A 25,362-nucleotide genomic window follows, 5' to 3' on the forward strand; every position below is an offset into this window, starting at 1 on the left:
CAATTAAATCCACAAATCTTACCCCAGTCTAGGACTTTGATTTAGCATCCCTGTGCAGAAATGATAAAGACATGGCCTATAGAATTGAATGGGGAAAGCTTCGGTAAGATTAACAGAGGTGGTCACTACTCAAAGACTGCAGGCATAAATTTAAATGTACTCATATAATAGAAAAGTACACCCTATCCATTCCTCACCCTGCTCAGTCAGCTCCTTCCCTTTTCTCACAAATGTACTACACAGGATGGGTGGGCAGGCAGAAGCGCACAAGTGGATACTGCATCAACTTATCATTAACACAAACATGTTCTTGCAAGCCTAGCTTCCAGCCTTTGTCATTTGGCAATATTCAGATACGAGCTCAAAGATTTCAGAGACACATACCCACTTTGTTTCTGACTTGCCCATGACATACTCCCAGACCAGATGCACTTCCCCAATACTTATTCTCTGCTCCAAGCACAAGCAACTCAGCTCCCTCAACTTTAGCAGCATGTGGCAAATGCCAGCATTGGGAGAATAGAGCTCCTTTAGGCATCCATCCCTAGATCTCCGTCAATTTGCCGATTAGTCTTCAACCATGAGAACGCTGTCCCATACCTCACTTGAATATGAAACGGGACCAGACAATAAGATCCATAGCTGTTGAGAATACCTTCCGGACCTGTCCATCATACAAGGCAAATAGCTGTTTTTAAGATGTAAGCAGAAATTATAACAGTGGAATAATCTCTGAAATGATTGTTAAAGGAACTGTGACATTCTTTAAAACAACAACAACAGAGAACATGTCCTCTGAAAGAGCTGTTCTGTTTGTTACAAAGGCACCCAGATTCATTGTTTAATATTATGAGATACGTCCATTTTGTAAAATTGATGCAATTGGAGTGGCAAGTACACAAGAGAAGAGAACAGCATACCTTTGGATATAACATTTCATGTTATCTAAAAACATTTTCTTACCACACTACATCCCCTTCCCTGAATCAGCACTATCCTTATTGTTCAACACCAGTCAAGAAAATGAAAGACTATTGTGAATTTCCTTAACACAACCCAATTAAAGCTTAATATCGACCACACTGCATGTACTTGTTCAATATGGCAAGGTCATTACATTTTCCTCCCTTCCTATTTTATTCTTACCCTCTCACAATTCCCTCACAAGTTTGCATTTGAAAAAGAAATAGAGTTTTCCTGTCTAGTAAATACTGTTCTCTTCACTTTTGCTGGAATTTACAGTGACACTGCATGTGCAAAATGCATTTCTTCTATATCTGAGATTAAGGCTAACATTCATAAAATCATAGAATCATAGAGTTGGAAGGGGCCATACAGGCCATGTAGTCCAACCCCCTGCTCAATGCAGGATCAGCCCAAAGCATCCTAAAACATCCAAGAAAAGTGTGTATCCAACCTTTGCTTGAAGACTGCCAGTGAGGGGGAGTTCACCACCTCCTTAGGCAGCCAATTCCACTGCTGAACTACTCTGACTGTGAAAACATATCTTGGAATTAGGAACCGCAGATGAACTAGTCACCAATTTTAGCTATGGTCTAACTATCTGACTTACTTTTCACTATCATTTTTTTTAAATCCCATCATTCTGTTTTTAGAGATGAGAGAAATATTTCTTCTGAGCCAAGACTGCCCTGTTCTCAGTGCCAATTAATGAAGAAGGTACCCTTGTACATCTTAACACAGCCCGCGGCACTGCGGGCACCGCGGACTAAATAAAGCCGTAAAGGCTGTGTGGGAGGAGTTAGGGCGGGCTCTGTCTGGGATGAGGAAGGGTGCCGATTGGTCCCTTCCTCTGGACAGACCATTGACCTGGCCAATCGGCAGGCGCTTTGCGCCTGCCGATTGGCCCAGCCGATTCCCACCCTACTGACAAGGAAGCAACTGCGAGCCGCGCGAAGCTCACAGTTGCTTCCTTGCCAGCGGCCTGATGCAACGGAGGCACGAAGCACCTGCGACGCATCAGGCCGCCGGCCAGGGAGCCCCTGGCAGTCGCGCGGAGCGCGGCTGCCGGGGGCTCCCTGCCCGGCGGCTTGACACGGCGAGAGGCGTTAAGCGCCTCTCGCCGCGTCAAGCCGCAGCAAGACGGAGCCCCCGCCGCCGAAGGACATACCGCCGCAACAAGAAGATGGCCACCGGCCAGAAGACGCTGTGCTGGAGCCACCCACCGCCGCTCAAGGGAGCCCCTGGCAGTCGCACGGAGCGCGGCTGCCGGGGACTCCCTGCCCGGCGGCTTGATGCGGCGAGAGGTGCAAAGCGCCTCTCACCGCGTCAAGCCGCAGCAAGATGGAGCCCCCGCCACCGAAGGACACACCGCCGCAACAAGAAGATGGCCGCCGCCCAGAAGACGCCGCGCTGGAGCCGCCTGCCATCGCTGAAGCCCTCTCGACAGTTAGCCACCTTTCCTCACCCAGCCCTTGCCACTTTTCTCTACCAGAAGGAGTCTCAAAGTGGCTCCCAATTGCCTTCCTTTCCTCTTCCCACAACAGACACCCTGTGAGGTAGGTGAGAGCCTTGATATTACTGCTTGGTCAGAACAGCTTTATCAGTGCTCTGGGAAGCCCAAGATCACCCAGCTGGCTGCACGTGGAGGAGGAGTGGGGAGTCAAATCTGACTCGCCGGATTAGAAGTCTGCACTCCTACCACTACACCAAGATGGCTCAAGGTTTGTCAAGGGCCTTTCTAATTGTACAGTTTATGTACAGTTTATGGTTTGTTATCTATCAAGTTTTTGAATTTTAAAAAGTTAAATCTTAGTTTAAAAAAAAAGAAGATATTTAGAGATCTGCTACAATGGTCAGTTTTATTTGGAATCTGTTGTTCTATTCGCTGCATTTTTGTATTTATATATTTTGCAAGCTGAAAATCTGCAAGACTCATAGAGCCACAACCCCCCTAATTTTCTTCTTTCTCTGTCTTTCCAATCATTTGTCTACTTTGCCCCCATCATACACACTCATTGCTTTGTCTTCCTTTCCAAGCTAGTGTTGCTGCTTTTGCTCAGCCTTCTATTCTGAAAGAGTTGCCTAGACCCAGGCTTAAGTTGCTAAGCAATCCCACAGTGCTGACTGCAATATCAAAACATTTCCCAAGAACTCAGGCAGTAGTACTCTAGTTCAGTAGTACTTTAACTTTTTATTTTATTTTGATTGTTTTGTCTTTGCAAACCTGGGGAATCCCCAGGTCTGGCAACCATTCCACACCTGTACATAACCCTATTATGCAGATATTTTGACCTTCATTCTGGATCTGTGTTGAGAATTCGATATATTGATGGATATTAGTAAATACATCAGGCTTGCCAGCCCCCTGCTGGAGGTGGTGGATTCCCTGTTCTTATGCTTCACCCATTATCACCAATCAGTTGGCAGGTAGGGTAGGGTACATGACTTAAAATTTCAAACAGAGCACAAGGTCTATTAGACCTCTATTCTTTTCTTGTCTTGATGATTTACTAAAGACTCTGAAGAAGACAAGAACTTCTGTGTTTAACTTCTAGTTGGAACATATACATTATTCCTTTAACTGCAAGATTTATTGAGCCACATAGTCCTCCCCCCCCCCCCCGGTTAAAAAAATATTTTGTAAACCATTTTGAGAAATTTGAAAAAAATAGCCACATCTATGAAGCCAATTTTACATGCATGGGAAGAAACCCAACTTGAGGAAGAAGCACCATTACTAATATCTGCTATCATTTCTCTAAATATCAGAGCCTAAACTGTTCTCCCCACCACTGCAGTCTTTACTTACCATCTAATTGTACCTTAGTTGCAAGATACTGAAGACCTTCCTGCTCTTATTGAACAGTTCTCTAAATTCATCTCTTTCAACCTTCCCATTCGCCTAAGGAAGTACCCTTTCATTTATCAGAACAGGGAGCCAAAACAGTTGACATTCTTTGTTAAACAGTGAGTGCTTTCAAACATTGCAGCAGCATCTTCACATTTACAATGAATGAATTTAATATGCATTATTTTGTGGCCAGCTATAAGTATTAACTGGCAAATGGAGGAAAAGTCTAGTCTGTACATGGCATGATAATAGCTTCTGGTTTTAGACTATGTGAAACTGAGAAACAATCTCTATGGAAGAAGACACATCCACAGTATGCTGTGCAAAATGCAAAATTGTTAAACCATATCTCATCTGCAGAACTTGGCTCAAGAAATTGTGTGTTCTCTTTTCAAGGATATTACCACATCTTGTTTGGGTTGAAACAGAAGGAGATGGGAGTGGGCAGGATTTGAACACTGATGGTATCTCGAGAAATATCTTACTTCCAGTTATTGTATCAGCACTCTGACATGGTTTAATAACATGGTTACTAAGTTTAAAAGGACATATAGCATAGAATGCAATTCTTAATTTCTGCTAACTGAATGATTTCTTCTAATGTAAGATACATCATTTAATGGAGGAGAATCACTGAATTGCACTCATGCATAGTTTTGGAAACATAATGGTACAAGATAAATAAATATAATGTTGTTCTTTAATCAGGTATATAGAAGAGAGAGTTTTGGCAGGAGCAGCTTAAGACAACTGAATGCTCTAAAACAGGGGTAGTCCTCCAAATGTTGGCAGGGGCTCATGGGAATTGTAGTCCATGAACATCTGGAGGACCACAGGTTGACTACCTCTGCTCTAAAATTTCTTCTTCTATACATCTCTTACTGGCATAGGATTCCATCTATTATATATCTGATTTTGCTGATACAAAAACATCCTCTTCCTTAGACTACGTATGGAGGCAGTATGGATAATTAAGAATCACGCTGTCAATGGTAAGGACTTTTTAGGCATTGAAGTTTCAAAGATATACAACTGCAGCATACCTGTGGCAGTGCAGAGTTGAGCTGTCGTTGAAGGGAATCTCTGTCATAGATGACATCCTGAAGGCGTTGCTGTGCAAGAGACAGACTTTCCTGTGTCTCCCGAAGTGTATCAAGGAGACGATCCCTTTCATCCAGCATGTTCACCATTAGCTGCTCAAAGTGAGAATCCGAGTCTGACCCACTACTCTGGGACCCCCTTTGACTCATGGGGGTGTCCTCGTTGATCGTTGGCATCACTTCACACATCATTTCTTAAAAAGAAACAAAGAATTGAAAACCTGAAGTATAACATATAAAATAAGTATATAATTCAGCAAAATTGATCCCCTGTTATTGCCCTAAAATTCGGTTTCACATTTTATCTTGACTATTAGTCCAAAAACTGCTTGTCAGTCATATAAAGTAACAAATAATTCCACACTGCATAGTTTCTGAGTCTGTCTACATTTAAAGTCTCATCAGCAGATTGACACAGACAGTGTCCTTTGCAATCATGTCAAGATTTCCTTTTTTAGTTACTTTCTTTTACCTGACCTTTACCCAGCCACCCCTCTATATCCTGTATTTCATCTTCTGTTTATTTGTACTGACACCCATAGCTACTTTTAATTGCCAAGGATAGCTTTTCCTAACAGTTCCTTATATCAGGGTCTAACTTGCAAGAATTGTAAGCATGTTATATCTGGCTATAGTCACATTCAGCCATCAAGACAAATACCTGTGTATTTATGACACACAAACCCAGTTTGGGTGCCACTACCAGACTCACATACTTCCTCCTCCCTCTCCTTGTGTGCAGAGTGCAAATGAAAGTTTCCTGGTTTGTGAAACCATGAAATAAACACCACATTACTAAAAAAAATCTTCAACAAAGCCTGGGATGTTTAGTCACACACTTTAGACTCCTGATTTGTACAGAGGGAAACTCCAGTTTCCCTGAGTGCCTGCATTTGGACACATTAAGAAACTTGACTTTTAAGGCTTCCGAGGGCAGAAGACTTTGAATCATTTCCCATACATGAAGGGAAAGGGCAAGTAAGAATGGCAAACCAGTAAATAAACCTAGAGCTTTGTCATGACATGACATCTAAGCATAGCCTACTATTCTTGCCAGTTCATCTAAGACAGAGTCAGCCCTTCACATAGAAGACCTCTTCTAATAAGCATTGTTATTTACTAATTGCATTCTTTACCATTTGCTTCTCAAAGTAGGCTATAAGACAGAAGCATTTTTACAAAGCTAATTTATTACAATACAATACAAAACCTTTAATGGCATTCACAATATAAACAATATACAAATCGGTTCTGTAATAAAAGTCTTAAAAACTGTAAGGGAAGTTACAGCAGGCAACGGAGTGGCAAATACAAAAAGATGAAGCCAGTGACGTTTACTTCTTTACCCTATGGGACATTACTATAGATGAAAACTTGGCTGCCCGTTCAGTGGTCTCTGAGCAATCATTGATAAGCAGCAATTCAAGAGCCCTGCCATCTGAGACATTAGGGAAGGGCAGAAGTGGGGAGCCCAAGTCAGAACGTTTGTTGTTATACAACTCACACCGCAGAATGATATGGCAAACTGAGTCTGGTTCTATATGGCAATACCTGCAAATTCTTTCATTGAAGGGAATTCTCCTATACCTGCCTTCAACCAGATATAGCTAATTTATTCAAATATTGTTATAGCTGAGCCTAAGGGTGGCTTTTGGAAAAGTACAACGCAGTGTGAGTCCAATGGCATCTTTAAAACCAAGCTCAAACCTTGAATAAATCTTAGTTGGTCCTAAAGGTCCCATTGGACTTGAATTGTGTTGTGCTACTTCAGACCAAGACAGCTACCCACCTGAATCTATGTTTGTAGAAAAACAATTGTCACACTTATAACCTCACTAAGATTTCTGCTACTGGGAAACAGAAGGTAATTCCATAAACTAGTATATAAAAGCAATAATACATTGTTAGTTATTTCTCAATAAACATTATGGTCAATATATACCATTTAAGAACATTGCCTGCCAGAACACTGGAGAGTATGGAAATGAACAGAACCAGCATATCACAGTTTTTTACTAATGTGAATGGGATAGTTATTCTCTCTTGCTAACTCCCTAAATGTTAAACTGGATATGATCAATAAATCAAAGCAGTATCAAGGTGTCTTCAATATCTGATTCATCTGGTTGTCTTTATGTGTGAAGTTTTATTCACCCACTGGGGGGATATCTACTTGGACTCTTTGTAACATAAATGGGAAGAATGCCCATCTTATTTTAAAGCTATAATCTAAAGAAGCGATGTAGAAAACTGTGGATCTTGTGCACATTCCTGTCATTCTCCCTCGCCCCCCCCCCCCCCCAAATAAAAAGATTTAGGCCAGTATCTATGACTTGACAATGGTACAACTGATGACTGCTGGCTACATGTATGCATGTACCAAATGGAAAATGCTGAATTTAAGATCAAGCAAAAATGTTATAAAAGTTCATCATAAAAGTCTGAATGCCTCTCACCCAAGCATAGACATGCCTTTCAAGTAATCTCTTGTCTATTAAGGCTTTTCTCCAACACTTTGTAACACAGAAAACTAATACTTGTACATTGCTTACATCAATTCATACTGTCAAACTAGTATAGCAGATATTCTTTTCTTAAATTCTTTCCCAAAGTAGCATCTGCATTAAGCTCACTTGCACAACTATAGAGTATGTAGAACCATGCACTGGTATGAACTCCTAGCCAAAGATGAAGATCAGGATATTTTGAGGGGGAAAGCAGCACTAGACAAATTACAAGCACTGAGTGTATTGAGTGCTTTTTGAGCCAATTTTTTCAAAATAGCTCAAAAGAGTTTTCCAAGGAGCTCATAGTTCTCCCTTCTCCATTTTATCCTCAGAGCCAGTTTGGTGTAGTGGTTAGGAGTGCAGACTTCTAATCTGGCATGCCAGGTTCAATTCTGTATTCCCCCACACGCAGCCAGCTGGGTGACCTTGGGCTCACCATGGCACTGATAAAACTGTTCCGACCAAGCAGTGATATCAGCGCTCTCTCAGCCTCACCCACCCCACAGGGTGTCTGTTGTGGGGAGAAGAAAGGGAAGGCAATTGTAAGCCGCTTTGAGCCTCCTTCAGGTAGGGAAAAGTGGCATATAAGAACCAACTCTTCTTCTTCTTCTTCTACAATCCACTGAGATTGGTGAGACTGAGCATGGTTAGCCTAAGGTGCTTCATGGAAGAGAGTGAGTTTCCAAGATCATAGTCAGAGTAATCTGAAGTATAACACCACAAAACCAAACTTGTTTCCTACTCATGTTCTTTGACTATTGATTCAGATCTGCATAAACCTCTGATTGGAACTACAGAGTCCTAAAACACAACTGAAACTTTAACAACACCTGCATAGACACAGATTGTCATTTCCACACTGCTTTATACTCAATTTTTGTGCGTAAAAATGGCATTAAGAATGCAACCATCATGAAACTGACTTGAATTTTTGTTTTGTTTTTCCTCTTCACATAGGAAGTGAAAAACACAAGAGGAGGAGAATTATGAATTAACTAGAAGTGTGGGATTACTTATAAAAGTCACCTTTAAACAAAGCATATACAAATTTTAACCAGAAAAACCGCACTCCTGAACTCCAAGAGTTCAGCTGCAGTATGATCTTGTACACAATCTAGTAGTAAAGCAAATGGGAATTTGCTACTGCTTCAATGGATTATAAATTGTAATTTAAAATCATTCTTGTAATTTGAGATAGTCATTCCTGACTTTAGAGTAAATACAAGAATTCAATATATTAGGTATTTTTCCAGACAGATACTGCTGTATTTATATGATCTTGAAATAACTGTTTAATGTGTATATGCTTAATAGTACAAAGAAGTGTTTAATATGAATAAGTTTAACAGTCTAAGTTCTAAACTTATACAAATAAATGTGAAAGGAAAATATGGTTGTCCATAATGTACCACATGCCTCCTTTCTTCAGCAGCATATGTGTATTGAGACCCAAACATATTTTACTAATCATTGAGTCTTGAATTAATTAGCAAATTATGATGAGGTAATTGATTAACACTTACATCAAATATAACCCTACTACCCACTACTAAATGCCCTTACCATGTAACAGCTATGAAATACAATGGACAGAGGTGATAGAGTGCTACACTGATCAGTCCAAAATTATTTTAGCTCAAATCTATTACCATTTAATACAGAAAAACAAACAAAAGGACTGTACTTTCTCCTAGCAAACTGCAATGGGCCTGATTCTCACATGCAGGGGGATGCAGAGGCAGTGATAAGAGGTGGTGGGATGAACCAATGGACCACAAGCCTGCTGGCAGAAGATCCCATTTTTGAATGTTCCACTATGATAAAAACTCCCCCACAAGCAGAAAACTACATAGCAAACTAAAAGACAGTGGCATTTCTCTTTCTGTTGAGCCAGTTTACTATTTACATGGAGGGGTTTTATGTATATGAAAGAACATTCAAAGCTGGAGTCTGTCATCTGTAGCCTAAAGTCTATTCTATTTCCACAGGGTTCTGCCACTTCACTCACATCTCATTCTCCTTCAAGTGTGAAGCAGACACAAGGTTTCATGTGACATGATGTTTGCTGTAGTTTCATTACTAAGTGATATTTGCAGTAGGGCATCTATAGGAGTTCAGGAGGAGTTTTCATAAGCATCTGATTCTACTCTGAGCAATTTTGATGGACAGAATTCCCATTCCATTCACAAAATATGAGTTCTGACGTCACAAAGCTTGCATTTTGGTGCTTCAAAGCTTAGTGCAGACAGAACCTGCCTCTAATGGAAATGCAAAGAACCAGTGCTATGCACACTTTAGTGGAATGCTCCTTCTACAATCAATGAAATTAAATTCCAAGTATATGGGCCTAGAACTGGTCCACAAATGTTGGTTTTTGTGGCTGAACTCAACTGAAATTCTTTAAAACATTGCAGAAGTGAGTTTTCATTCAAACCTCTAGTTTATGTTTTGCACTTATCACATATTGTATTTTCTGGATACAATGATATTCCTAGACAAGGGCAATATTCCCAGCATTAAATTTGATATCAGTGAACTTCAAACTGATGTTCTCAAAGAAATTCTTTGAAGTGTCAGATATTTCCAGCTAGTTTGAAAAGCCATTATGGATCTGTGATAAAAAAATTAGGTAAACCTTCCCAAACTTCTAATGGATTCAAATAATGGTCCTTTTCAATCCCCTGCCATCTACCCAGACTGACAACAATTCTGCAAGGCGTCAAGTCAAGATTGCTCAGATGTGCAATTTGAGGGTATTTTTTTTTTAACTGGAAATGCCAAGTATTTCACCAAAGATTTTCTGCATACAGAGCCCATGTGCATCATGGGCCATAACTTATACAGTATTTCCCATATTATTTATTTATAATTAGATTTCCATACTGCCCCTCCCGGTATATACCTGTTCAGGGCAGTTTACATAATTTAAAAACAATAAGTAACAACAACTGAAGGTTCATGGGAAGAGAATTGTTATTACTATAGAAGTGCTTCTTAATCAATCATCAATCAATAGTTTAATAAAACTGATCCCACCCAACAGAGCTCACCACACTACCTACAGTATCGACAATCAGTATCCACAACCTATGTAGCAGAGTTCTGTGACAAAATTTAGAATCACAGATACATTGACTGAAAAGGAAACCAAGAAACTTGAACGTTTTAAGATTACTCCAAGGATACAAATTACAGAAAGCTCTTTCTCACCTTATCCCCAAAAGAGCACCATTAAATTGTAGTCCACAATTATACAGTTTTCCAGTGGCTGGAACACACCCTGATTTAAGCCTTCTTACTCTATGCTATGCTCATTTTCCTCTGCAAAGCAAAACCATGTCACTCCTTCCTTTCCACCGGCCCCACCCACTTTCCATATCCTGATACCAAACACCTCCAGGAGGTGGAAGCGAAATATTGATTCTCCTGCACAGGTCAGTTGCGTTTGCCCCCTGCTATGTTGCTGATCCTGGTGATTTCCCTTCCTGTAGAAGTGAAGAGAACAGTCCCTAGAGTCTGCAAGCCCGACAAAAGGCTCTCCTCCCACTCTGCCAGAGTTCACCTTGAAGATGTTCCGTTTCCAAAGGAGCAAGGCTTACTAGGACTACTATTATGATTATTTCCTAGCAGCAGGAGTAGTATCCTTTTTCCAGCTAAGGACCCTTCCCTGGGGGCCCTCCACTCCTCTCTGGCTTCCATTGACTTCTGGCTTCAGCGAAGTCTTCCTCAGCCGCTACTTGGTCCCCTTCGGCCAATCTCTCCCTCCCTCTGCCCCCCTCCCTTACACCGTGCCCGCCCGCCTGCCTGCCTGCCTGCCGTGACATCAGCGGCAAGCGCTGGCCCTGCCCTTCTCCTGCCTCAGCAGCCCCGAAGCGATGCTGGGCGTGAAGGTCCCCTCCTTCTCTCCCTCGCAGATGCTGTCAGCTACACCTCACTTCACCCACGGCGAGCAATGCCGCGAGGGAAGATCCTGGCCATTGTCTGCCGCGCACTGCATGCCTCGTCCTCCTCTTAGTTAACTCCTTCTCCGCCGCGCCTCTTCCGCGGGGCTATGAGATCACCTCGTGGAAGAAGAAGAAGAAGACGAAGGCGAAGGGCCGAGCCCCTTTCCTCCCTCTCGCCCCCCCCCCCCGCGCCCATGAGGAGCGGCGGGTAGCATGGCAGGAGCTAAGGCTGCCAAGGCCGCCTCCCGCAGCGCCCGCGAAGCCCCTCGGAGAAGTTGCCTTGCCCCGATCCCACTCCGCGGAAGGGGAAGCCGCCCTCCAGTCCCCGTGGGAGGCGGCCCGGGCGCTTCTGCCCGCCGGCCTCCAGAGGCCAGGCAGGTGGCTGGCTCCCGTACCTGATGCCTGTCCGCCTGCCGGCGCTTCCAGAGAATCCGTGCCCACCGCAGTCTCCCCCTCGCGCACACTCGAGCTCAGCCAGCCGGGCGCCGCTCAACTCGCCTCCGGAGCCGCGCTGCCGCCGCCGCCGCCGCCGCCGCTCGTGGGAGAAGCCCCCCGAAGCCCCCCTGGGCCGGCACCTGGAGCCGCTCGGCAGCCCCTCAGCATTTTCTCCTGTCACGTCGCGGGCAGCCGAAAGGGGGACCCGGCCATGGGGGAAATGGCATGTTACAATTTTTGCTTCGAGGAGCGCAGCTCGGTTGAGACCATTGTGAAGAGGAGGGGAGGGGAGGAGGCGCCTCTTAAAGCTCCAGCAGCCCCTTTTCCGGGCGGGGGAAAGCCGGGATTAAGGAGGGAGGGCACGCGGAGAGGGGATTTGCCGCTCCTTGGAATTAAACTTCGCGAAGTGACAGCTGGAGGAGCCCGTGCCTTCCCAGCCTCGCCTCGCTCGCCGGACCTGTCCAGCCCCTCGGCACCGTTGGACAGATCAAAAGCCGGCAGGCAAGCGAGAGAAGCCGAGGATTTGGGGCGGCCAAGCACAGTCTCGAATCGGGGGAAATCATCCGCGGTGGGCATAATGAGCGAATACGCAGTTCTCGCTTAAGAACGCTGCCTCACTTAGAGTTGTTGCGGCTCGGGCGGGGGAGAGAGACCACAGCCCGGGGGAAGAAGCACTGCAGCGACCTCCGGGGCGCCCGAGCCCAGCCACGGCCTTGCCCCTCCTCGCCCTTGGACAGGCTGCCTGTGACCGCAGCACGCCTCACTGCTCTCCCGAAGCGGCTCCTGATCGGAAGCGCTGGCGGCGCCTCGCCGGTCGCATCGGACGCTGATTCCGCCGCCCGACAGTTCGCCCGGAATCGGGGATCGCGCGTAATCAGTTTGCAAGCGATCGGGAGCCTCAAAACAAGGACGCGAATCTGTCGGGCATGACGGGTCCATTTATCGTGCTTTTTAATTTTTTTTAAGTGCGATCTATAGTATTTTTTTTTAAGCGAGGAAGAAGAAGAAGACGACGACGACAATAAGGGGCCCTTCCCCGGGACGAGAGCGCTGCGGGACTGCTTGACTCAACATCAAGCCGACCGTGAGGCTCCGGCGCCGGCAGCCGTATCCCTCGCTCTCCTCGCAGGGGCTGGGCTTTCCCCTGGAAGCCGCTGCAGTGGTTTCCACCAGCCCTTAAATAAATGCTGAAGTAATCGCGTCGAGCGCTCTCCGCCTCGCGAGCGAGTGCACACACACACAGGCGCGCGCCCAGTCCCCCAGATGCTGCTGCTGCTGCGTGTTCACAGCTCGCGCGGCGTTCATTCTCTGCCTTCCTCCCCCACCCTCCCAAAGGACGCGCAGAGCAAGAGTTATTATTAGAGGGAAGGCACCAAGGAGAAGAAAGCAAGCCGAGAAGCAGCAACGGCAGCGCTTTCCCTCGGCCGATCCGGAATGACAGAGTGGAGCGCAGAGGACGCTTGGCTCTGCGTGTCTCTAGTTTGGTCACACCCTTCTCGTCGGCCCGGAGGCAAATGTGCCTGGAGTGAATTCTTCTATCAGGGCGTCCTTGATAGCCAGATACTGTACTGGGAAATAAAAGCCGCTGATTTCAAGGAGACTTATGTCCAAGTCATATGGGTTGGGTTTTGGCTGCTAGCTGTGTGTTAGATCAGAAGTAAAATCTGTGTGTGGAATTGCAGCTTCTTATATTCACTCCTGTAGAGCCAGCCGGGTGTTTTGGAACTAACAATGCAGTGATTTTCTGCACCTTCTGATTACTTGCTCCCAGGATGGCAAATCTCTCAAGCAGCTTTGGATGATATTGGTTTGAAACCAGTAAACCTAATTATTTCCACCAAGGAGGGCCAATGTAGTTAACACTCTGCTCTGGGCATCTTTCAAGCAGGGGGGGGGGGACCATTAACGTCAGCTGGAACCAACACTAACACCCTGTTACTCAAGTGTAAATGGCTCAGCAACTGAGGCTTAGGTCACTAATTACAAAAGAGAATAGGTCCTTGTAATTTCAACATCTTTATAGTACAAGGAATTTTGCTTGGAAGTTTTGTCTCATTCTAGGGCAGCAAATATTTTAGTTGGTACAGCTATAGAAAATACTGCATAGAAGTACATCTGGCAATAAACAGGTTGACATCTACCTCCCCCCCCCCCCAAATGTCGATGCTTTGATACTGTTAATGCAGTTATAATAATTTTCTGTATTTGGTAATGATGGAACCTGCTATTCTGGCCCTTGGCCATCTGGTTTTAGCCCTCCAGGCAGCTAAATAAGTGCCTACAAGGAATATTTTGCAGCCAGGGCAGAAACCCATTAAATAGGACTATGTGTGTAGCGCTCTGTGTGGATTTTCTGGTACTATGTATATATGAATCATTTAGGTTCCCAGGAACAAACTTTGCATGTCACAGCTCAACCTGGAGAAAGTGGTCTCCTTGACCAGGATCAATGTAGCAACACCCTCCAAATCTAGACAATCACCCTTCACCACCGTACTTCTGGTCATATCACATATCTTTAAATAGGACAGGGTCCTATTAAATAAAAGAGTAAGGCCACCTGGGGAGGAGTTAGGGCGGGCCCTGTACAGGATAAAAACTCAGAGGGCCCAATCAGGAGCCGCAAAGCGGCTCCTGATTGGGCCCTCCGAGTGTCCATCCAGGGCCAAGCAGCCAATGGGGAGGCGTGCAAAGTGCCTTCCTATTGGCCCCTCACCAGGACAGACCAAAATTCCATTCACCCAGCCCAGTCTGGCTGCCAGTCTGCTCCTGACCACCGGAGGGAGAGGAGGTCAGCAGGGCTGCCAAGGGGGATGAGAACAGAGGCTGTCCTAACTGTCATGTCCAACTGTAAATTGCCTCAGAACCCTGACAGAGCTGGCAGGAGGCTGGTGAGTGCTCTCCATCCCCCCTCTCTTTAGACCTGCTGGGAAGGAGCCTCTGACAGGCCCTGGCTGAGGCGTTTCCAAGAGCAACGCAGGGGAGCCTGAGGGCCTTCTTTTTGAGGGGTGGGGCTTTCCCCTTCTGCCAAACAGTTGGCTGACAGGGAGGCCACAGAAAAGCCCCTTCTCACTTAAAATACTGCTCTGGCTGGGGGTTAGACACAGCCAAGCCATGTGTCTTTCTTCTTTGCAACTCTCTGCAGATTTGAGGCCACTGCACAGCGTTATTCTGCAGAGGAAGCTGGCTCTTTTGTCTCCTGTTTTATCTGCACAACAACCCTGTGCAGTAGGCCTCAAGTCTTTCAATTCAACAACAACCTGTGTGGGAAGCCTTAAATGTTTCTTCTCTACCACAACCCTGTCCAAAGTAGCCCTTTCTGCCTGGGGAGCTGATCTTTATACTCTGCAGGTGAGCTGTAATTCCAGGAGCTCTCCAGGCCACACCTGTAGGTGGACACCTGTGTACTGTGACTACCCCATGTGTATTAGGGCAGAGGGGCATTTCGGTGAATGTGGCCTAATTCACACAAGAAGGGAAATGGCGCAGAACTGGGGGGAATTGGTTGCCATGTAATCTTCCCCTAAGAAGAGTCTCCAGTCTGATTTTCCCTTCACATATCTGAGGACATGGCTCTGGAAAGCTCATCTGTAACCACTATGCCACAATTCCCAAAGGTCAATCCTTTCCCACAATCAATGAACATTCCACACCACAGGTTCTTGACACCCATATCTCTACACCCATGGCCTCATTTGCCACCATGCCACCACAACCTCCCAGACAACACACATGACAACCCCATGCCCTTACAGACTGAACAACTCCTCCCCTTCCTCTTCCCACTGCCAAGCTCTAGCGCCCGTTGTATTCTTGGAAACAACGGGCTTTGCCCCTAGTACAAGCATATTAAAGCAATTTCATTTCTAAAATACATTTAGCTGTGTTGTTTATTTGCTTCATTCATAGAATGCTTTTGTCACTGAGACTCACCTTAGATTACAAAACCATGCAAGACAAATAACTGACAACTGCAAACACTAAGAGTATGCAATGAACAATGCAATGACCTAGCTAAAACTTTACAGATACTGCTATAGCCCTACAAGTTCATTTCACAAAATGGTGTGGCTTAGACAATTTCCTGGGGGAAGGTGATTTTCCTCAGACCTATGTCCCAGTATTTCAAGGCCCAAGGATGTAGAAAAGGATCCACCTTGGGGCAGATCCAATTTGCCTTTACAAATCTTTATGGCTCAGGTCAGGCTTCCCTTAACATGTATCACATGTGGAAGTGCTGATGAGTCAGGAATAATATGGATTGCTGTTTCACAAACTGAGACAGATTGGAGTGGCCTGAATGTAAGATGAGTCAGGAAATTTTACCTATGCTACATCAGCTGCATTAGTGTAATGTCATTCATCCATCCGTTCTTGGATTTCTGTGACTGCCCCTCCCACCACAGACAGCTTTGGGTGGTTTACAGTGTATAATGTTTTCTCCCTTTGCAGATCTTGAAGCCCTATACCAAACACATTTCTCCATCTTCCCTTTGGATCTGAATGCAGCAATCCTTTCATTTTTCTGTAATATACAGTGCTTCTCCAGATTCTGTTCTGTAGGGCCTGTTATGCAGCCAGTTCCTTAACAAGAGAATTGCCTGTTAATGGAAAATGAATATGTTGTATTCTTGAACTCATGAAACAGGACACGAGGGAAAGGTAAGGGAATGGCCATCTTCCATATGTGTGCAAGCAAAGCAGCCCTGTTGGATTCCGACCAAGTTCTCCAACATTCTGTTGTGACCAGTGTTATTTTTTTTATAATTTCATTTCCCCCCCAAATAGATCAGATTTTTAAAAAGAAAAATACCCAATTCTTTCTTCAGAAAAAAGGGTGCAGGACAAAAAAAAAATCACCAGCTTTCTGCTGTTGTTTTTATCCAGTATAAAGAATTGAATGTCAAATCTTCCAATTTCCATTCCAGCAGTTTGCAGTAGCTAAATTCCCAATTTAGAAGAAGACAAGGAATGAGTTTTATACCCTGCTTTTCATGGCCCAAAGGAGTCTCAAAGCAGCTTACAATTGGCTTCCCTTCCTCTCCCCACAACAGGCATCCTGCAAGGTAGGTGGGGCTGAGAGAGCTCTATCAGGACTGTGACTAGCTTAAGGTCACCCAGCTGGATACATGTGGAGAAGTGAGGAATCAAACTTGGCTTGCTGCTGTTAATCACTACAACAAACTAAGCTAATTTGTAACATTAGCACATTGATGGAGCAGATGAATAATTTTTTTTTAAATTACAGTTTGGTGCATAGAGAAGAATTGGCTGAAAAGGTTTGCATGCCTCTTTTTAAGTGATATATATATATATATATATATATATATATATATATCATCACCATCATATATATATATATATATATATATGAGACTGAAATGTGCTATCTTTAGCTATGTCCTCAGACCATCTTTTCTATTATATCTGAAAGTGTTGTGCAAAACCTAGAAGTTTTCAGACATTGCATTGTTTTTTATTATACATAGATTTTTTAAAAAGAAGAAATAGAGCAGGTCATGCTTCTGTGTTTCTCAGAGTTTCTGAGAACAATTGAGAGTTCTGGCCAGACTCTTGGTTAGATTACTGTTAGATCAGCTTTACACAGAATGAGAACTTCAGCTCCACATTCCCTTACTTAGAAGTTAGTTCATAAGAAATCAGTATTTACTTTCAAGAACAACATATTTAGAATTTGGCTGCCTGGCTCATAAATCAATAGGAATAACAGAACAAAATAGTAATAACAGATATTTCCCTAAATGAAGAATTCTATTTCTTTGCTTTATTTTGTTCTTCAAAAAAGGGTCATGTAAGGCTACAGAGAAGATTCCCTAAGCCAGTTTGGTGTAGTGGTTAGGAGTGCGGACTTCTAATCTGGCATGCCAGGTTCGATTCTGCGCTCCCCCACATGCAACCAGCTGGGTGACCTTGGGCTCGCCACGGCACTGATAAAGCTGTTCTGACCGGGCAGTGATATCAGGGCTCTCTCAGCCTCACCCACCCCACAGGGTGTCTGTTGTGGGGAGAGGAATGGGAAGGCGACTGTAAGCCGCTTTGAGCCTCCTTCGGGTAGGGAAAAGCGGCATATAAGAACCAACTCTTCTTCTTCTTCTTCTAAAGCAGAATCCCTGAATCATAGAGTTGGAAGGGGCCTACAGGCCATCTAGTCCAAGCCCCTGCTCAACGCAGGATCAGCCCAAAGCGAATGACTAATTCTCTGGTTTATTAAAGCTCAATAATTTTTCTTCATTTAGGCCAGTCAATACAACCAAGAACCACAGTATGTGCAGTGGGGATAACACCCTAGCATTATATTCTCTAGATACTTGAGGGAGGCCTTTTCTCATAGTCCTCAGTTCCTACATTAGTCCCCTCTAGCAGCATCTGTGGATGGAGCCTATGTGTGTAACAAGCAATCTGGAGCCTGCATTTGATGGAGTTTTCAATAACCATAAAGCTTACAGAGGCACACATGTATATAAGTTATACTCATGCATGCATGTCTGTCTGTCTGTATGTATGTATGTATGTATGTGGGGGATGCCTAAACCTCCCCAGTATAATTTACATGCAAATCCTAGTCTAAACAGATTGCCATCAGAAGCAGAACTAGTGACCACTAGATTATGCACCTCCTTTCTACATTACGTCGTTCAACTGGTGCCAAGTCACTGATTTCCTCAATTTTTTATGATCTTGTTGAGCTTTTTGAATTCCTTCATCTCTCTTTTGTATTCTGGAACCTTTGTTTGTTTTTTTATTGATGGAGAAATGTTGGGGGGGGCACCATCCACCCACAGACAGATAACAGCAACAGAAAGGGATAGATAAAGGAGTTCCAGATTTTGGGGTCACAGTGGAGAATGTCCTCTCCCATACCCACCCACCCCCCATTACAGAAGGCAGAACATCCAAATCTGGGTATGACTGTAGTAGCAGTGAGGTAAGTTTGTTGGTAGGGATGGGAATGAACCAAACCACAAAGCAAAAATAGTAATGACCCATATTCACAGGTCTACCATCATGAATGTCCATGAACTTTTAAAGTAGTTTGTGATTGTTCATGGCTCAAGCAGAAAGCAGAAGTTTAAAGGGAATCTGAATCCATTTAAATGACTGCTTTCTGTTCTTCACAAAAGCCATTAAAACAGCTGTTTTGGGCTGTCTTGTAAAGTTCCTTTCAACTCTAAAGAAACTGCAGAAGACAGCCCGAAAAATAGCTAACCGGGAGGCACTTTAAAATTTAAAGCAACTGCACAAGATAGCCCAAAACAGCTGAGTGGGGAGGAACAAATTACTCCCCATCATTCAGATGCTTTTTGGACTTCCTGCAAATTCCACTTAAAGTGTCTGAAGTCTCTTTAAATGGTGTTTGCAGGGAACAAACCAGTTCAATTAGTGATTCAGCATTTTTCCAGTTTGTAGCTATTCCTATTCATAAGACAGTATACCATACCTTCAGGTGCTTATTTATTTTATTTTGAATATTTATTCACCAACTTTCTACTTTACAGGAACTCAAGACAGCTTGCAATATAAATGACAATAAAACACAATATAATACATAAAGCCACAAATTTAAAATCAATAATTTTAAACTGCCAGTAAGAACAAAAATGAAAATTAATCAAATGTCATCATGAATAAAACTGTTTCCAGTTGTCTCCTAAGGTTCATGAGTAAAAGGGCCAGGCTCATTTTCCTGAGGAGGTTGTTCCAAAATTGTGGGCTTTCACTGAAAAGGTACCTTCTTGTGTATCCCAGACATGCTCGTGTATCCCAGTCATGGAGGAGGTAACCTTTTGCCAGATGCTGCAACACCTGGCTCCCTGGTACTCTGTCCCCTTGCAGAGGGCCATGTGTTGATGGATCTTGCCTGTCATGCACTGCTCTGCTTTGACAATAGTCAAGGGTGAGCTCTCTGGAGCACAAAACAAAACCCTGCACTTCATGGAGCAGCCAAGAGCACTGCTACCTCTACTGCACCACCCATTGGTGTCAAACAGAGGACCTCTCTGTTTAGAATTTTAGGGCAAAGCCCAGGCCCCAGGATGGGACAACCCTGCCACCAGACTACCAAATGGTTCTGCTGCAGGGGATGGATGTGGACCACACAGTGCAAAATATTGCTGCTGTGATACAGAATAGCCTGAGGGAGTAGGTGGGTGGCAACAGCATCCATAGCTACATGGTCACAGATCCCACCACCAGCATGCTGGCAGTGGTAAAGTCTGCATTCCTCAAGGGTATTGTCTGCCTCGAACATATGCATCACCTGGTGATGAAGGGTGCCCTGGGGCTAAGGAACATGGCCTCCTGGGACATAGCCACCCTTGAGATGAGGGACTTGCTGGAGACCTGCTAGCCCCTGGCCTTCCACTTGTCATTAAGTCTGCCCATATGCCGCATGAGAGGCAGGGGGAGGGAGATGAACTTGAACACCATCTCATCCTGCACTTACTCACCCTCTGTAGCTCAACCTTTGCTATGATAGTACATTTGGCAGAGCAGAAGAATGCACTGCAGAATGCCATCTCCTCTGTGACCATCCTAAATGGAGAAGAGGAGCTCAACATCAGCTCCAATGACCCTCTTCCAAGCCCTTCCAGGACACTACCATTATGCTTTATGCCCATAAAGCCCATAAAGTCAGCCTGAGGCAAGACATATCCCTGATTTGAACTGAACCATCTATCTAGCAGAAAAAAGTTCATGATGCTTTGTGAATCGCACACACCACCTACCATGAACCAAACTATGTTTCCCAGTTGTGGCCTCCCTTCCTGAGATGGGTTTATAGTTGTCATGGAGGCTATGCAATTCTGAGATATTTCTGACAAATAGACTCAGCAAGGATATTGATGTTCCCTTTGACAAATAGCCCAGGATTCTTCAACACCAAACCAAGACCACCTCTTCAGTTCAGGCACAGAGAGTGTTGTGTTGCAGGGCTAGCAATACACCACCAAAATTCCAATCCTTTCTTATTGACTCAACAGTAAATGCATAGCCTCATATCCTTGAGAGGGCAGAAAGGCAGCATATGATTTTTTAAAATAAATATGAACAAGAAGTTGTAGTTGTAGCTGTAGTAAAAATGAGTAGTAATAGAAGTAGCAGCAGCAGCTACAGCAGTTCAGTGCAACATTTGCCCCCCCTTTTAAATCACAACATAGTTTGTATGTAAATATGTCATCATTCTTTAGAAAAGATGGACTTACTCTCATGTCAGAAAGCTAATTTAACTGCTGCTAATGAGATTATTAGACACATTGTCTATATTTTAAATTCCACATATTTGTCAAATCACATTTTTGACACATAATATCATGACTATATAGACACAGAATGAACACACAAATGACGGTAGGCTAAAAACAGCAGCTGGATTATATGTCAGTCTAGATCTGAAGCTCTCAGAGGGATATGCAAAGCTGAGTGTCGAACTGATTTTGAGAAAAGACATCCAGGCAGAATGATATTCTTGCTCCTCCTTCCTTTGACTATCCTTTTTTTTTCTCTAAAGAATAAAACAAGACCCAAAAATGTTGGGGCATCTACCTAGCAGCAACAAACATACACACACATAGTCAGGTCACAATCCAACATACAATACATGAACATAAAACTGTGGATTCCAATAATGAAAACTGGGGTATAAAAACTAACTCTTTGTCTAAGTTAAAATATCTTGGACTGTGTCCATGGACATTCAACCTTTTCCAGTTTTCAAATTTTCATTAATTTGATAATATTGAGAAAACTTGTCTCTTTCCATTCAATACTTTGCTTTTCTAGGTCACATATTCATTTGTTTTAAATGTACTGTTATAATTCTGCATCGGTGAAGCTGTTTATAATTTGATCCATCTTCATGCACATGAACAAGCAGCAGTTTCAGGGGGGAATGGTCTCAAAAACATTTGCACTTGGTCAATTGCTTCCCTGCCCCCAGCTCTGCCCAGGAAATGCTTATAGTAAAAATAGCAATGAGAGAAAGTAGAGCAGTTATAACAATGAAGGCTAGAATTCTGCAAATAATTACCCACGCGTAAATCCCACTGAAGTCAAAAGATTTATGTATTAATAACTGATGGTTGGATTGCACCCTTAGATGTCATGAAAGTATTATGAGATCTAGATATATGAAAGCAGAGTTATTCCATGACTTCCTGCTTTCCAAGCCAAGCCTCTGTTTTTCTTAGCAGTTATGGACAGAAGGATTTCTAAATTGTCAGTAATTTGCTTGGAAATAAATGTGTGGATTAGCTTGTTAAAAACGATCTTCCTTAACACAGCAATTTGGGAGAACCTGACAAGATGTATCTTCAAATTACCATTTTAGATAGAGGAGGTTGCATGTCCTGGTTTTCTGCACAAATCAAGTATTAGTTGTGCTGATGCCATGTGATTAAACATTACTTCATATTGAAGCAGAACTTTAAACCCTACACATTTTCTACCTACATGACAGTATATCCTGGGCTTTCATCTGTAAAACAAGAATATGGTAACAAGAAAATAGGAAATTTGGCCAGGAAATATGTGACATACAATGCAATCCTTAAAATGGTTGTGCCTTTCTGAGATCATTTTGTTTCTTTTTGTATCCTGCATTGATCACTTGTACATTTTTTGTTCTGTTTGTTTTGGCATGGATTCATTTAGCAGTGGACCGGTAATTAATCTCAGAGAGAAGATATAAAGGAGGGAAATATAATTCATGATTTATTGATATGAGCTACTTATCAGATCAATTCCTACCTTAGAAAAATGAAGAGGAAATCTAAATTTGTCCAGGAAATTATTAAATATTCAGCTGAATTTGCTCTTCCAAAAGTGGGCTGAATAGAGGCTATTTGCATATAAATGTAAATAAATTGTTCATTCTTAAACATTACCTCATTATTGAAGGGAATCACCAATTATTGACAATCAGGGTTTGGGGACTCTTTTACATTATCAGTTTGTCTCTGTAGCCTGGATCCATGCATCTGAATAATAAATGCTTCCACACCCTACATGCAAGGATCATACATTTTAGACATTGCATCTCTCTTGCTCTCTCCCTTAAATGCATTTAGCAGGCTGCTTGTGAATATACATACGTAGGAAGCATTTTTGTTCAACAAGGATTTTTTGGGGTTCAATCATGACAGAAAACAGAAGTCAATCTGAAAATCCTTACAGTTGGAGATCACCTGGCTGAAAGCAGCTTGCAATAAAAGAGTTCAAATGCATGGTGATTATGTCTTGTGTTTATTTTATTTCCACACCGAGAGCCAGTTTGGTGTAGAAGAAGAAGAAGAGTTGGTTCTTATATGCCACTTTTCCCTACCCGAAGGAGTCTCAAAATGGCTTATAATTACCTTCCCTTTCCTCTCCCCACAACAGACACCCTGTGAGGCGGGTGAGGCTGAGAGAGCATTGATATCACTGCCCAGTCAGAACAGCTTTATCAGCACCATGGCAAGGCCAGGATCACCCAGCTGGCTGCATGTGGGGGAGTGCAGAATCGAACCTGGTTGGCCAGATTAGAAGTCCACACCCCTAACCACAGTTGATTCCTTTACTGCTTGTTCCATTCCTTCACTCCTTGTTCCATAGTGCATTCCTTCACTGCTCGTTCCATAGTTGACATCCTATGCCAGTTTGGTGTAGTGTTTAGGAGTGCGGACTTCTAATTTGGCAATGCTAGGTTTGATTCTGCACTCCCCCACATGCAGCCAGATGGGTGACCTTGGGTTTGCCACAGCAGTGATAAAGCTGTTCTGACCGAGCAGTAATATCAGGGTTCTCCCAGCCTCATCCACCTCACAGGGTGTCTATTGTGGGGAGAGGAAAGGGAAGGCGACTGTAAGCCGCTTTGGGACTCCTTTGGGTAGAGAAAAGCAGCATATAAGAATCTTCTTCTTCTTCTTCTTCTTCTTCTTCTTCTTCTTCTTCTTCTTCTTCTTCTTCTTCTTCTTCTTCTTCTTCTTCTTCTTCTTCTTCTTCTTCTTCTTCTTCTTCTTCTTCTTCTTCTTCTTCTTCTTCTTCTTCTTCTTCTTCTTCTTCTTCTTCTTCTTCTTCTTCTTCTTCTTCTTCTTCTTCTTCTTCTTCTTCTTCTTCTTCTTCTTCTTCTTCTTCTTCTTCTTTCCTTTGTCTGAGCTTGGCAATGTATTACTCCACATGAAATATATGAATTTCCAAGAAGAGAGAAAACTAATATGAAAAATGTTTATTCATATTTATAATCTACATGTAGAAGGCCTGTCAAAGACTTATGGCTGGGAAAATCTCACCCTATCCATTGCTCTTCCTTATGTTCTTCTACATTTACCCCAGCTTGCTCCTCCATGTTTGCCTTGGTTCAGGTTTCTTTCCCTCATTGCCACTTTCCTTCCCCCACAGCCACATTCCCTTTTCCATTTCTCCCCAACTACCACCTTCCTTGCTGTTTTTCCTTTCCCCATTTTCAGTCATAAAAGCCTCTCCTTGTTTCTCACCTATCCACCCACCTGCCTTGTGGACATTTCCTGTACACATGGTTTATCATAGCAGTTTTGTTAAACTGGATTCTTATATTTCTGAGCACTGCATCCTTCTGCTATATTTCTGCTACTGAGTCAAATGTGGCAAAAAGAGTGGGAGTGCTAAATGACCAACCATTGTTATAATTAAGGTTAATATATTGCATTACATGAAATTTCTGCTCCATTGTGCTTGCATATATTTTGGACTCAAGCCCAGAACAATAATGAATCATCCTGTATTTTAGAACTAAGACTAATCAATCATATTTTCTTTTCAAGTGACAACTTCATGTTTTAATGTGCAGTCTTAAAGCAGGAATCACCCAACAATTGGCATTCAATACAAAAAAAAAAAAAAACTCCTGACCTAGTGCAATGTTGCCCTGGTGAAAGGACCTCTGGAACCATTCTTATCACCATTAGGATATAGAATGGGGAGTGCAGCCAGAGAAGTATGCTGATGTACTCTTTGCACTGGTGCGGCAAGGCTCATGGGAGATCCAGTGCAATTATTTAACCTTCCCTTCATTTGGATGTGCTAACTAGGCCAGGGCTCATCAGATTTGAGAAGCTTAAGTAAGGTCAGCCTTAGTCAGTATTTGGATGGGAAACCATCAAGAAGTACCAGGGACACTGTGCAGAGTCAGGGAATGGCAAACCTCCTCTGAACGTCTCTTGCATTGGAAGCCCTACAGAAGCCCTACAGAGTTACCGTAAGTCACCTGAAACTTCACAGCAAAACAAAACCATTACTCAGAGAACATTATTATTTCTTTGTATTCATGAGTATAGCCTTTTCTGGGACAGTAACATTTAATAAAATGAACAACTTTAGCATTATATATGTTAAAAGAATGACTGTTTCTTTGCTATCAATGTTTTCATGGTATAGCTATTATTATTATTATTATCATCATCATCATCATCATCATCATCATCATTGCAAATTTATCTCTTGTATTCAGCCCATGTGAAATCCTTTCTTAATTCCCTATGCTGAATTCTGATTCAAGCTTCTTGTACTTACCATCAACAGCCTTCATG

At 43.2% G+C, this 25,362-nt stretch overlaps 1 protein-coding gene and 1 long non-coding RNA gene across 9 annotated transcripts in view; one reads left to right on the top strand and one right to left on the bottom strand.

The window, feature by feature from the left end:
- PPFIA2 (PPFI scaffold protein A2) overlaps positions 1-12,245 on the bottom strand; it is a 230,818-nt gene extending 218,573 nt beyond the window's left edge. For 2 of the 8 annotated variants that reach the window (XM_077338920.1, XM_077338919.1), the window contains exons 1-2: positions 11,761-12,242; positions 4,858-5,108 (exon numbers count right to left, since the gene is read on the bottom strand). In XM_077338920.1, the coding sequence (XP_077195035.1) occupies positions 4,858-5,106 (249 nt within the window). In that variant the 5' untranslated portion in view covers positions 5,107-5,108; positions 11,761-12,242. Of the gene's footprint in view, positions 1-4,857; positions 5,109-10,631; positions 10,725-11,760 lie in introns of those variants that run through there. The other 6 variants (XM_077338924.1, XM_077338917.1, XM_077338923.1 and 3 more) reach the window with 4 other exon arrangements.
- A 4,076-nt stretch (positions 12,246-16,321) lies between these two features.
- The window catches only part of LOC143839106 (uncharacterized), a 96,296-nt gene continuing 87,255 nt past the window's right edge, over positions 16,322-25,362 (top strand). Inside the window, exon 1 of the long non-coding RNA XR_013231613.1 lies at positions 16,322-16,462. This is a non-coding gene — a long non-coding RNA (uncharacterized LOC143839106). The remainder of the gene's footprint in view (positions 16,463-25,362) is intronic.

The sequence above is a fragment of the Paroedura picta genome, chromosome 5, assembly GCF_049243985.1.
Source record: "Paroedura picta isolate Pp20150507F chromosome 5, Ppicta_v3.0, whole genome shotgun sequence".
In the NCBI taxonomy this organism is placed as follows: Eukaryota; Metazoa; Chordata; class Lepidosauria; order Squamata; family Gekkonidae; genus Paroedura; species Paroedura picta.